Here is a 15,189-nt window from a genome sequence, read left to right as displayed (position 1 = left end):
AACGTTAACTGATGAGCAAGTATCAGTTTTTCCCAAATTCGGATTTTTGGGCCATCGTACATTCGGGACTTTACAAAAAAAATTATCCTCCGAATATTACAAGTTCAAAACAAACCATGCCATGGCTCTAGGTGATTCCAAGGGCCAATATAGAAGGTTAGACAACCCATATTCGGAAGTTTGGGTAACTAAGTTGACTTCCGATTATTGCAAGTTCAAAATTTGAAAAGTATCAGTTTTTCCCAAATTCTGATTTTTGGGACATCGTACATTCGGGACTTTACAAAAAAAAATTATCCTCCGAATATTACAAGTTCAAAACAAACCATGCCATGGCTCTAGGTGGTTCCAAGGGACAATATAGAAGGTTAGACAACCCACATTCGGAAGTTTGGGTAACTGAGTTGACTTCCGATTATTGCAAGTTCAAAATTTGAAAAGTATCAGTTTTTCCCAAATTCTGATTTTTGGGCCATCGTACATTCGAGACTTTACAAAAAAAATTTATCCTCCGAATATTACAAGTTCAAAATAAACCATGCCATGGCTTTAGGTGGTTCCAAGGGACAATATAGAAGGTTAGACAACCCATATTCGGAAGTTTGGGTAACTAAGTTGACTTCCGATTATCGCAAGTTCAAAATTTGAAAAGTATCAGTTTTTCCCAAATTCTGATTTTTGGGCCATCGTACATTCGGGACTTTACAAAAAAAATTTATCCTCCGAATATTACAAGTTCAAAACAAACCATGCCATGGCTCTAGGTGGTTCCAAGGGCCAATATGGAAGGTTAAACAACCCATATTCGGAAGTTTGGGTAACTGAGTTGACTTCGGATTATTACAAGTTTAAAATTTGAAAAGTATCAGTTTTTCCCAAATTCTGATTTTTGGGCCATCGTACACTCGGGACTTTACAAAAAAAAATTATCCTCCGAATAATATAGTCGTGTTTAGAAATACCAACCTAATCGGTAGATAAAAATTTAAGTTCGCTACCGAATGTCCTATTCGGAGGAAATACGTGTATCGTTAGCAACCGATTGTAGTGCATCATTGATACGAAACCTCAACGGCCATATTTTCAGAAACCTCAACGGCCATATTTTCAAAAATTAGAGCCGTTGGAACTCTAATCTATATAAGGAGGGTAACCCCTCTCAGTTATTATTGAGTAAAAAATCAGAATGAAAAACCTTTTCAATGGCAAGTCAATCATCAATCGACAACATACTTCGAAGATGCAAGCGAACAACTACATCAATTGCAGCAATGGAAGAAGAAATACAAAAAAGGAACAAACAACCCAAAAAAATTAAACCATCGTTAGTGGCAACGAAGGAGGAGGAAGAGGAAATCAAGGCTAAGAAGCGAGGTCAAGAACAATTCCATCAAAGAGAAAGATTAAAACAGGTTGAAGAAGAGACCAAATGGATAAAAAATTATTACATTGTGAAAGATCTACCCAAATAACATCAGGACGATTGTATATTTTGGATTTACGTTTCATTGGGTCCTTTTGTTGGTAAGTACAAGAAGCCACGCCACAATTATGAACCATCCCATGTTTCTTCAAGGGTGCACCATGTTATAAAATTGTGCACCGAGTACAACCGTATTCTTGCTAGGCACAGAGACGACAGGTTTGCGGCACAAGATGCTTATTCCAAGTGGAGAGGAGAGTCGTTTCTACATTTCAAATCCGCGTTGATTGTTGCATCTCGGACTGGGAAAAAAGAATAACATGTGATGTTTGAGTGCTGTAAATTCAAATTTTTAATATTAATCGGAGGTTTGATAAAATATGGAATTCCCGAATATGATTAATCGGATTGATTAATCGACACAACTCCATTTTGACTACCAATTAGTATTTTCTTTAGTCGACCATGAGACCCCTCCGCAATGCTTGTCGCCTCGTTCTTGAAGTTACGATAATCATATGTCCATGCAAACACAAACCTCTCCTTAATCGTTAACCATTGTTTTTTACAATACTCAACCGGTTTTGGGTAGTCCGTTCCGTATTCATCCTCAAATTTCTTCAAGTTACATTCGTAAATTTCCTCGGTCATCGACCAAACGATTTTGTCCCATGCTTTCATGAACATTTTCCAAATAATTCCATCCTCCTTCCACTTTTCTTCAAATAACCTATCCTCTTCCTTAAGTTCTTTCACGGTTAATTTACTAATGCGCTCATCCTCTTCCTTTGACCTCTTGGTACCCTTCCTTGGTCTTTTAGCTTGGAAATGATGATGGCAATTGGTTTTGAGATTGCATTGAATGTGCCACGTACATTACAAGTTTTGGGCTTCCGAAAACACTACCGCTATTGCATGCATTAAGGCTTGATCGTTATCCGTTACAATAACCCTTGGAAAATTATCACCGTTATAAATGGACCTCAACGTCTCCAACATCCAAATGAAACTCACATTGTTCTCATGATCCATTAAACCCCATGCAATCGTAAACGTGTTTTTGTCCGAAGTATGGCAAGCAATGTTCAACAACGACATGTTATACTTGTTTGTCTTATAAGTAGCATCTATCAACAAAATTTGATGAAAGCATTGAGCCAATTGGATCATTTCGGGATGTGCCAAGAAAATACGAACCACTATACCATCCTTTTCTTCCCTTCTCAAGGTGTATCCGTGTAACTCCGCTAACCACTCTGATTGTTGCATGACCGTTCTACCATCCCATTCAGTCCTTTTGATCGTAGCTAGGGACGACTTAATTGTAGACAAAGAGGACAAGTTGTCGGGGTCGTCCGCCTTTATTTTACTTAAGATCGCACTCGCTTTTTGGATCCGCATAGACCTCACCGTCTGTATTTGATGTGGTTTTAACTTGGCAACCATTACATGTCCAATTAAATCCAACGGATCATCATGGTTGTGACAACCGTTATCAATTTTATACATTTTATACTCTTTACCTTTAATACCATCGGGCTTATAGAATACAATCTTAAATGAGCATCCTATCTTCTTGGTATTGCTTCGGTATTTCATATTCGTCTTCCGTACGTACTTACTATTCTTTCCCTCGTGACTCTTTCGCGTCCCACCTCGCTCACAAATCATTTCAAATCGAGTGTCACTAACATGATTATTTTGAACTACCACGCACATGTTATCTTTTACCTTGTTCATAAGCCATTCCTTTGCCTCCTTCTTACTTCCAAATGTCTAAACGTGCATAAAACAAAACAAATCTAATAAGCATAACCATTTAACATATAAATTTTGAAAAAAAAAATAGTAATGAGTATACCAAATTGTTTGCATAGTATAGGGAAGTGTCGGGCCTCAAATAGAAATCATCAACAAACTCTTCAACGGCCTGCATATGAAAGCAACAAATTATTATACAATAATCGGAGGTTATTAAATAAGTCAAACTTCCGAATATACTATATTCGGAATCCTATCGGTTACCAAAAACACCCGATTTATGCAAATGAATGTACACAGTTTACCGAGTGCAAAAAATGATATAATCAGAAGCAGCCGAATATAAATAACCGGGAGATAACTTTAATCGATAAACATCCGATTTTCAAGTTTTCGGAAATTTTATTTTGAGGCCACTGTTATATTCGGCAGTCAAATAATGTTAAACTATTACCGATTGTAAAGGATAAGAATACTGAGTTTTGAATTTTTTTGAGGAATTCGTTTTTGGGGCCATTCGGGGGTAAATAACTCTACATAACTACCGAATGTAGATTTTTTTGGAAAACCAGTTTGGGGTTTTTTCTCATATTCGGCAGTAAACTACTATCTTGGAACTACCGAATATACATATTTGGTACTCAGTGTGTTATATTCGTAAGTTTATTCGAGAAATTATCTACCGAATCTGGGTAGTTCATGGCATTCAACGCATGCAATAATCGGTTTTTCTTGTTTACAAAAGCACACAAACGCATGCAAATCGAGTATTTAAGTTTCTTAACACAATACCTGTGTTTTACATGCATAGTTAGCTTCAATACCAGGCGATTCTCCATTTTCTTCCATGAAAGGGTCGTCTAGGTTTTCCTCTCCACAAAAGTTTGGATCATTCAACATATACCCCAAATCGTCTTCTCTAAACGGTCGTGAACCCTCAACATTTTGTTCTTCGCCATGATTCTCACCTTCTTCTTCATATCCATCCATTTTGGTAGTGATAAAATGGGTTTTCCCTTTTTTCCTTCACCTTCTTCTCTATAACTCTAACAACTCAAAAATGAAAAAGAAATGGAAAAAATGAAACAAAAATCATTCTAGTACTGCACCGACTACAATCGGAAGTCTGGGTAATATTTTGGCTTCCGATTGTAATCGGAGGATAAAAATGTTATCATATCCTCCGAATATATAAGGGTAATTTTGCCATTACGAATTACGCGAGATAAGGGCTGGCTACATTTTCTCTTTGGGTGACTTTTTTTGTTTTATTGATGGCCCCTAAATCCTTTTGAGTGGCCCCTAAAAACGCGGGGATACATTGTGCACAGTGCACGCATAAAAGGCTTTAGATGGCAAACATGGCCCTCTTCACAATGAATATCAATGTTATTTTCACAACTCTTCCTCCTGAAACAGGTACAGATTATGGATTTCCTTAAGATTTGGAATGAAGTTCTTCAGTATCCCAAAATCCTAGTTAAGAGGCCAAAGGATACTCAGAAGTCTCAACGAGAAAGAGAGGAGCTACAATAGCATGGTGAAACACTGAAACTGGATTGGGTGTATTTTAATATACTGTGCAACTTACAAGAGGATTCACAACTCTGCTAGTATAGTAATTATAGAAGGCCTAAAATTGTTAAGGTAACTAACAAGGACTAAAATGAATCTAAACCACACAACAAGGTTCCCATATGCCAAGAGATTTGAAATAACAAACACTTGTTTTATCCTAAAATGCCTCCATCTGCCAGGGATTATGATCCACCATCTTCTACATCTTCCTTAATCTCGTTATCAGTTCCCACACTGAACCCCACAGCATTATGTCCAAACAGATTAGGTTCCAACTGACCTACTACATCACTAATAGGTGGACCTGTGGTAGACGGGTCAGGATCCTTGGAGCTCTGTTCCACTTTCTTCTTCTTGAGAGGAGACTGAGGACATTCTGTTTCTGCAAGTGTTGGTGATGTCTTTTGCTTTACTTCGGCTTGTGAAGGCTCCGAAGCTTGGAGAACGCCACCTAGTTTCTGCTGCTCTTCAATGATTTTTTGCAAGTACTTCCCTTGAGCTTCAATTCTGAGCTGCAGTTGTCTTTGCACCTAAATTCCAAGCATATGGACTTAATTAAGAAACCGATGTATTCATCAATGGAAGTCAAGGATAAAAGTGATCTTTAACCTTATTAAAAATTTGTGATGCAGGAACTACATAATGTTTGAAAGCTCAATGAGCCAAAAGAATAAAATCAAGGGAACAATGAATAAAATGATAAAGGAAACACGGACATTGTTTTCATCCAACGTCTGTGCTTTGTGGCTATTTTCATTAAGGTTAAGCAAGGTAAACGGAATTCCACAGATACGGGTGTCTTACACATGCTTGTAAGAAGTTAAAAGAGACAATATCCAATATCAGATGCTTATAAAGCAGAACCAAAGAGAACTTTAACAATACCTCAAGCTGTTCGTGGAGACGCTTTTGGACCTCCATTTGCATCCTAAGTGCTTCGTTAATTTGTACTCCCCTGGAGAGGGTATTATTTGCACAGAAATGCCGAGAGTTAGAATCTTGCTGTAAAGTCTGAAACTGTTTGCTTCACAATACACCTTTCAGACGGGAATTATAAAGGGTAGTGAAACAAAGCAAACAGTGACCAGAAAAGATGAAGGAATAAGGATACCCACGAGGCAGAATCCAAGCTAGACAAGCTATCGCCCGAGTCTTTTTTCTCGTCTTTGGAACCTAAAATATATGACACGCAAAAAACAAGATTATGAAATTGCATCTAAAGTTAACTACAACAGAAACCAAATCTAAAAGAGGGGATGACCCTATTACCATCTGCAGGGGATTCTGGTAAGTACTTTGCAAGGCGATATTTCTGGGAAGAAGCAGGTCACAAATGATGTTAAGTTCTTCAGAGAAGTATATATACCAAACAGTAAGCCTAAAGAATGACAGGAAAAGAGCTACAAAAGTACCTGCAAATGGCTTTTAACATGATAAATGGTTAATCCAGGTACGCCCATAACCCTCAGAACGCCTTTTGGAGTCGCTCCTGAAACAAAAACAAGTATAATGACAAATCAAATAAACCAATTTACAGCAAAAGGTCACCTTGCAGTACGTACTGACTTTTAAAATACCTAATTATAAATTTTGTCATTTGTGATGAAAACATGGAGCAAGTTCTAGTGTTTTGCCATATCCAAGCATGATAAAATGTTATAAAAAGGATAGTTACTCTGATTACAGCCTTACAGGTCCCATTAGTGTTTTTCTTCTATAAGATACTGTAAAAAACCGAGACTCATCAACTGATGGAACAAAACCTAGACATACGACACATCCATACACATTCATCAGCAAGCACCATCCTTAACATATAATCATTTGTACTCCTGGTACAACTGGCAGAATTTGAAGCAAAGAATGCATTCAAGAAGCACACTGTTGACCACAAATTGGTTTAGGATACGGTAACCTAGTTCAATACACAACATCTAATTAAATCAGAACTAAAACTAAAATACTAAATAAAAAGAAGAAGAAGAAGAAGAAGAAGAAGTGACATATCATCATCAGTAAGCCAAGACACGCCAAATGTCACCTGACACGGGCTTCCTTACTCTTAGTTCTACAGGAACTAAGGCTAATTTCACAATCCTTCGGATCAACTTTTATTGTAAGTGCTAAAAAACCCAGATGGGAAACATGGTGATATTGACTCTTAGCTAATCTTGTACTTTCTTCGGACACGAAGGAATTACAGTAACCAAAATAGAGGGTGATTAAACCCTTACAGAGATTGTCTAAAAATCTATGAACTTTCCTAATCTATGAACTAATATTCAGGGTAAATTCCATTCACTATAAAAGAAAAATCTAATCCCAGCTTCTTTTGCTAAGAAGTGTTGTTTCGATTAAGATAAACAAAGGAGGAACCCAAATTATTGCACAAACAAATGCTGCATACTTAATTTAGATCACTCCGACTTTAGAAGACCCACCAAAAGGCCTGAATCCATGTTAGTTGCACCCAGTAGACCAATGATAGCCGACTATACAGTATGTACCTTCGAAGCTACAAAATGACCTCATAAACCAGACTAAACAACATAAAGGCAGGAATAGCAACACAGAAAACTTAGTAAAAACTTGCCAACTCCAGACAAGAATTTAGCTCCAGACACTACATTTTTGTTCGACTTTCTAATCAAAATCACGGCGAAAAGAAATGCAGCTGTCTCAAAACCACCATGGAATGCAGGTAGGATTACTAGAAGTGATCACGCTATGTGGGATCACAATATGCATGAATAATACGAGGGAATTGTGGTTAAGCGTCCAATTCAAACATGGACAGCAATGGTTAGCTAATAGGAAAATTGAATAAACAAAAAATAGTTTAAGGTACTACCATCCAATCTACTCAACCAAACACGGATACAAGATAAAGCGAACCAAGCTGAACCCAGAAAAGAAGAATTCAGCAAGGAATATATAAACGTAAACTCTCAAGCAGTGTGGTACAATCCGACGTTTATGCTGCCTACAGCCTTTTCTGGTGTTTTGCGCCTGTACTGATGTGGGGGGGATAGGCGCCACATTTGAACCGAAGTTCATTTATTTGGCTGGGCGCCCATTAGGTTTTTCAAACACAACTCAAATTTTTGAGTGACAGCTATACAGTAACCTTTACAAGTGAACCATAAGTTTCCAATGTTTGAAAGTTCAAATATTTTGATTTATATTCATCACCACACCTGTCTTAACATGTGTTGTATAACTCAGAAATGGTGTTGAACTTGTATCACCTTACATAGAACCTCATGTGAGGAGAGTTTTTACTCTCTGCACTGTGTGGGACTAAAGTTTCTCCACGAAGTGGCACCATGACATTAAATGAAACGTTTACCCAATTACAAGGGTTTATGCTGAATACTATTCTTATGTATTATGTATCTACAACTAATGCAAAAACTTGTACATATTTGTATATTTGAAATATTTAATATATCAGCATAGTCCCCATTTAGTCCTTCCAGGTGCTCACTTAAGGTTAAATATGCAGGTAGGATTACTTAACGAGTTTTGTTACACAGCTCTTAAGGTTATATATGCCTAATCAAAGATTACTAATATAGAAAGATCCATTTTGGACACATTATCACGCCAGCTAATCTTGCAACAACCCAGTTATGTAAAACCACATATGTCTTGTTTGACACAATACGCGAACAGAAAACTGCCCCCCTGATTCAAATTCTATTATAAAGGAAATAGTAACCAAGTTCAAGACATTTGTCATAGAAAGACACACAACATCACAACTGATAGGTTCTGCTTGAGATGGTCTACCTATTGTGTTACAATGTTACTAATCTCTGTATGGATCTACATCAGCCCATCAGTTGAAACATACTCAATGTTTGAAACTACTTACTGTCAGGTCCACCGAGTTGGGCAATTGCATCAACAAAGCGATCATGAAGATCTGAAGTCCATCGTAACCGTTGCTTTCCATTTCCACCTGATGGAGCTGAATTGCTTACTGTGGGGCTCCCGCCAACTCCCATATTTGGAAGTTGCTCTGCACCCTGAGCCCTATGTGGCACTAATCCCATAGTCGAGAATTTCTTGGCGTGGTACATCTAGAACTAACACCTAATAAAACAAATATATGCAGAACAATGAGCACTAGAATTCAAAAGTTACATTAGAAAACAGAAGGAAGAATGATATTTTCCAATAAATGTGTAAACAGAGATGATATTTTTTAAGATAAAAAGCAGATTATTGGAAGAATCACAAACTACACAATTACTCAGCATACGAGACACACCAGTGAATGCATTGTCATGTCGATAAAACCGACGGGAAGACTAAATTAATCCGTAACTGGAAGTAACGTGGGGTATTCTGAAACTATGCAACAAATACTATAGTTTATTCGGATATGCCAACATAGTGCCATATTTTTGCAAACAGATCTAAGCAACCTTTCAGACAGATATTCTGTGTTCAGTAGAATGCTACTAGAAATCATGAGATTTACACGTAAACCAGCTTATCTGGGTAAAATTAACATATTGCAGGTCCAGTACAGTTAGGTTACTTCTAGAAACAATTTTGTAAACATAAAATGAAGGGTATGATAGTATATGGGCAAGTTTTTTGCATTTGATTTTGTGTGGAGGCAAAATTCTGTGGTACTTATGAAGCACCAGTAAAGAGGGCATGCTGCTACATCACTATGGTACAACCAAATCAGTGAGCTAGCTATCACTGATGAGCAAATCTCGAATGCAGCTTCAAGTAAGCATCCTTGCAGGTAATTGTGTTTGCATTTGAAAGTTTTTTGTGAGTGCCAATAGAGTCACGTGCTCTGACATGCAACTTGTGCCATCTTCTTTACTTGTGTATCAAATCAGCACAATTGTATCTATACTCTTTACCGCACGGAAAGCCCTCTAAGGATAAGCCTACGACACACACTTAACACATTTCTCATTAAGTATGCTCCTACGCCTGAGTTGATTGTGTATTCCCAGGATAGTACTTGGAAAGTAACTTTGTAACCTCAAGTAGGATAAGTCTTGGTTTGTTCCCCACATCTGTACTCTCACATGCATCACCATCAAATGCATGTGATTCCGTAGTTCTTGTGTTTCCTTGGGATGGACACAACCAGTTTTTTTATCTATTCAGCTTCACTAAAACATCCCAAACTACAAAGAGGTTACCCAAATCCTGTCTTGCCTTTTTATTTTTGATATGTCTGTCTTGTCTCTTTATAGTCAACCAATTCATAGCCATCAAAGGGAAGCCCTAACCAGATAATTAATCAACCTCTATGCATAACTCAGAATAGGTTGACAAATTTCAATATTTGCATTTATTGATACTCCCGAGGCCCGTTTAAAAGATGATAAGCAGAAATACTGTGCTACGTTTTCTCAGTACTCATTTTACCAGAAAACCAATGGTTTAATAAATCTGTACTCTATGTACAGGTTGAATGAATTAATTAAAATGTTAATTATACGACACATTGGTGCTGATCACGTTGTGTTTACGCTAATAGCACCCAATCATATAAAAGATACCCGATATAATGTCCATTCCTCTTTAAGAAATCAAAAAAAGCAAAGAGTTAGGAGCTAATTCCTACAAACGTAAATTATTGTAGTCAAAAGCATGAGTTGCTGAAGGGGATTATTCGTGCAGGCAGAAAGCGTTCCCAGATCGCCATTTTCTCAAAAAGTGTATAAAAAGACTCTCTTCTGAAGGTTTAGCTGTTGTTACCAGAAAAAAAAAATTGCACTAGATTTCAAATTATACACTAATATCCACCCCATCCTAAGTTCCTAACAACAAAATTTATCCCCATATCTTAAATTCGCTATAAGATTGACATAGGTACAAATTAGAGTCGGGAAAAACCAAAATTGTACTCACAACTGTTTTATAGAATGAATTAATTAAAATGTTAATCCCTTATACGACACATTTTGCGCATATCAGCACGTGGCAATTTCCCAATCATACAAAGATACCTAATATAATGTTCGATCCTCGGTTTTTATTTTTTAGAAAAAAAGAATGCTAGAGTTGGGAGCTGCAAATTCCTATAAAAACGAAAATTATTGAAGTCAAAAGCATGAGTTGGTAAAGGGGGATTATTCGTGCATGCAGAAAGTGTTTCCAGATCGCCATTTTCTCATGAAGTGTATAAAATTCTCTAATCTGAAGGTTTAGCTGTTGTTGCCAGAAAAAGAATTCCACTAGATTTCAAATTACACACTAACATATATAAACAATACACCATCCTAAGTTCCTAACAACAAAATTTATCCTTATATCTTCAATTTGTTATAACAAAAGAACAAAATAAACTCAGAAAATACCCAAATTGGAAAGTTTAAGTTAGCAACCAAAATTTAGGTATACATAACTACCTAAACAACTAAATTATGAAAGGAAACATGAAATTAAGATATAATTAATTAAACATACAAAACAGAGAAGGCTTATAATCTTTAATTACCTCCTGTCCTGCGACTTGAGCTGGTGGTGGTCTCAGTCAAAAATCTCAATCTCAATTTCAATCTCAATCAACTTCTCAGAACACCATCTTCTGAACATATCTTTCTCTCTCTATACGTATACTTCACTTCTTAAAAGATCTGATCTGAAAACCAACCTAACCCGAATTTCAAACCTTATTGTTTTCTGACAGTTAATAAAGTTAAAAAAAAAGACTGCACAGAATTAACTCTGAAATGTTGAAAAATTGGTCTTGATATACAAAAACAGAAACAATTTCATAAATTTAATACAGATAGACAGAAACTAGGGTTTCCCAATTCTGATAATGAGGTTTGTGTGTGAGAAATGTGGAAAAAATATCTGTTTTGTTTTTGCGAGTGTAAGGTTTGTTTTGTTTAGGTAATTTGGGAGAGAGAGAGAGAGAGAGAAAAAAAGAAAAGAAAAAGAGGTTATAGACATAGCGTGTAAAGGACGGCGACATTCATGACGTTTTTGGTTAGAGATGATCTTAACAAGGATAATCTAACGGTTTATATTCGATGATTCATATTTCTTGTACATAAGTTAAAGTGATTTTCGTCTCTATTGGTGGATATGTAGTGGTGATTTGAGACCGTTAATGAATCCTTGAGGTGTATGGTTGTTATATGGCGAGAGATCTGGTTGCATGTTTTGGCCGTCTATTTAATAAGATAAAATAATGGGACATGATCAAGGATGATTCATTAAACGGTCAATGAATCGTTACAATAAAAAATGATAGGCCATATATCATGTCATTCACTTGGACGGTTGCTGGATGTACAAGTCGGGACTTGGCTTAGTGTGGCCAATCTTGCTGCCGCATAGCTTTCTATACTAACATTGTACGAGAAATTTCACTTATTATACTCGGACTGTTAGAAAACCAGTTGGGTACCGATGGAAACTGTTTGTTCCCAATTATTCTGTGATAACTCTGTTTTTCAGAGTGTAGGATGGTGAGGATACGGCGACTAACTTGGTGAATAATCTTATGATATGAACAATGAAGTAATAGTGTCACAAAAAAGTCATATCAAATCTCTTAGCACATAGTGTCGAAAGACCTACTGAGTCACACCATTCAAAAAAATCTATTTCTTCCCACATTTTGGTCGGTTTTTTCTCGTTTCTTAGTGCAAAAAGTTCCACGTGCATAATAACAAAAGCTAATAATAATAGCAACAACCAAACAATTTTAGTAAATTATCCTTATTTTCAAAGCTAAAAATGGAAAATTTCATTACCATGAATTACACCGAATTGATGGAATATCATAAGATTATCCTATAGTAATAAGAATGACATTATTCTAAGATTATAATTAAAAAAACAAAAAAAAAACAAATTGATAGAATAATTGCATGGTAAGAATGATATTATCCTATAGTATCCACGGAAATGGATTTGAAGCTAGTTTCTTATATCCTGTTTGGATAACTCGGAAGTAACTTTTCGATTTTTAGACGTCGAAAAGTTAGAAATCAGTTTGGTTGTCAAGTTTCAAAACGACTTTTAAAAGTTGAAAAGTTCACTTTTTTTAAAGCAAAATAGTTTTGCTTCTGAGTCCTGCTTCTATTCTGGAGAAGCAGATTTGTACCCAAACGCGCTATTACTTACATGTTCTTTTTATAAAGCTTTACGTATTCGAAGATACTAACACCATCCAATATTTTAAATTTCAATCGACAATTTATCATGTACCTGCTGGGTTATGTATGGCTTCAAAATATGTTTTTCTATTGCTTTTCCTGTAAGGGTGGTGTAGGAATAATTAGGGTTGAAATATTATTATATTTTGTTTTATGAGTCGAGTGTTGATAAGTTGATGTAACAATAACTATCTGATGCAATTATTAGGGATTGGGCTATTTAAGTCCAATGATTGTCTCGGTTAAAACTTATCAAATGAAAAACTAAATTGTTTTCTTCTGAAAGTTGGGGTATGTTCATCAAAGAGAAAGCAACTTGTTGTTATTTATTGTCCTTCAATCCTTGTAGTTGTATATCAGTAAGCTACAATTGGTATCAGATTTCCTTCCTGTAACCTGTTATCATGGATGATAAACACACTATCAAAGAGGTCAACAATATTGTTACACAACTCTACGGTGTTGTTGCTCAACTGGCAACCACCGTTAATCAACAATCAGAATCGATGTCTCGTGTAGATTCAGATGTCTCTACTCTTAAATCTGAATTTCGCGAGATAAACTCCACCGATATTGTTATTTTTAATTTCCTTGATCTAAACCAACAAAGACAATCTCAGTTGCATCAACAACTAGATCGAGGGTCGACGGTTGACTCTCATCCAAGTCCCGATAGTTCTTTCAATGGGTTTCGAGACCTCATCAAGCAGATATATCATAAGGAACTTAGTATGTTTACTCGTACTCCAAAAGTTGATTTTCCAAGATTTAATGTGAAAAATTCGGAGGTCTAACAACCACACCCAACAATTCGTTTGGAAATATGAAAGGACTTACTCTGATACACTTTCTAGAGAATCAACTAGACAGTCAGACTCAATCTAGAATAAAGTATATCAAAGAGTTTAATATCTCTAACTCTTAATTCAATCCGCAATCAGCAAATAGAAATCTACGAACCCGATTGAATATAAGAGGAATTACTTGAACGGTACCAAACACCAATGTTTAAGTGTCAGTCAATGTAAATCAACAACCAAAGGTTGGGTATTCTAATTGGTTGATCTTAACGCACAACCTGTGATACTTCAATTATATAACAAAATATAATGCGGAAAAGAAATAGCACAGACACCGGAATTTTGTTAACGAGGAAACCGCAAATGAAGAAAAACCTCGGGACCTAGTCCAGTTTGAACACCACACTGTATTAAGCCGCTACAGACACTAGCCTACTACCAATTAACTTCGGACTGGACTGTAGTTGAACCCTAATCAATCTCACACTGATTCAAGGTACAGTTTCGCTCCTTACGTCTCCGATCCCAGCAGGATACTACGCACTTGATTTCCTTAGCTGATCTCACCCACAACTAAGAGTTGCTACAACCCAAAGTCGAAGACTTGATAAACAAATCTGTATCACACAGAAAAGTCTATAGGATTGAATAAATCTTTCTCCCACAAAAATACCCAAGAGTTTTTATTTCGTCTTTTGATAAATCAAGGTGAACATGAACCAATTGATAAACCAGACTTATATTCCCGAAGAACAGCCTAGTATTATCAATCACCTCACAATAAACTTAATCGACTAGCGAAACAAGTTATTGTGGAATCACAAACGATGAGACAAAGGTGTTTGTGACTACTTTTTTATCTTGCCTATCGGAGATAAAAATCTCAAGCCAATTTTATAATTGCACTCAATCACGATAGAAACAGCAAGATCAGATCATGCGACTACAAAGATAATAGTTGGGTCTGGCTTCACAATCCCAATGAAATCTTCAAGTCGTTAACCTACAGGGTCTCGAGAAGAAACCTAAGGTTAAAGGAGAATCGACTCTAGTTATGCAACTAGTAACACACAGGAGGTGTGGGGATTAGGTTTCCCAGTTGCTAGAGTTCTCACTTATATAGTTTTCAAATCAGGGTTTGCAATCCAAGTTACCTCGGTAACAAAACATTCAATATTCACCGTTAGATGAAAAACCTGATTCAACCAAGCTAATACTTTCAGCTTTTAGATCGAACTTAGCTTGTTACACACAAATGAAATGTACCCTCATTTAGGTTTATGTAATTGTACCCAAACGTGTACACCATGTTGGTTCACAAATAGTTAACCGAGGTTAGCCATATGATTACTCTCATATCAACCTTATTCATCTTAACCATAACTAGTTCAAATGACTCAAATGAAACTAGTTAAAGAGTTGTTCAATTGTTATATTCTCATGGATTTATATAAGAACACAATTGAAACAA

General features: G+C 36.3%; 1 protein-coding gene across 1 annotated transcript; it reads right to left on the bottom strand.

Annotated features, from left to right (window-relative positions):
* Positions 1 to 4,717: 4,717 nt before the first annotated feature.
* LOC113322395 (myb family transcription factor PHL7-like) lies at positions 4,718 to 11,663 on the bottom strand. Its single transcript, XM_026570474.1, has 7 exons — positions 11,244 to 11,663; positions 8,640 to 8,860; positions 6,175 to 6,251; positions 6,032 to 6,074; positions 5,878 to 5,935; positions 5,648 to 5,717; positions 4,718 to 5,292 (listed from the first exon to the last, which is right to left on the bottom strand). The coding sequence occupies exons 2-7, from the start codon at positions 8,845 to 8,847 to the stop codon at positions 4,945 to 4,947; spliced, it is 804 nt and encodes a 267-aa protein (XP_026426259.1). The 5' UTR covers positions 8,848 to 8,860; positions 11,244 to 11,663; the 3' UTR covers positions 4,718 to 4,944.
* Positions 11,664 to 15,189: the final 3,526 nt, after the last annotated feature.

The sequence above is a fragment of the Papaver somniferum genome, chromosome 11, assembly GCF_003573695.1.
Source record: "Papaver somniferum cultivar HN1 chromosome 11, ASM357369v1, whole genome shotgun sequence".
Lineage (NCBI taxonomy): Eukaryota > Viridiplantae > Streptophyta > Magnoliopsida > Ranunculales > Papaveraceae > Papaver > Papaver somniferum.
This window is presented reverse-complemented; position numbering and strand designations above follow the sequence as displayed.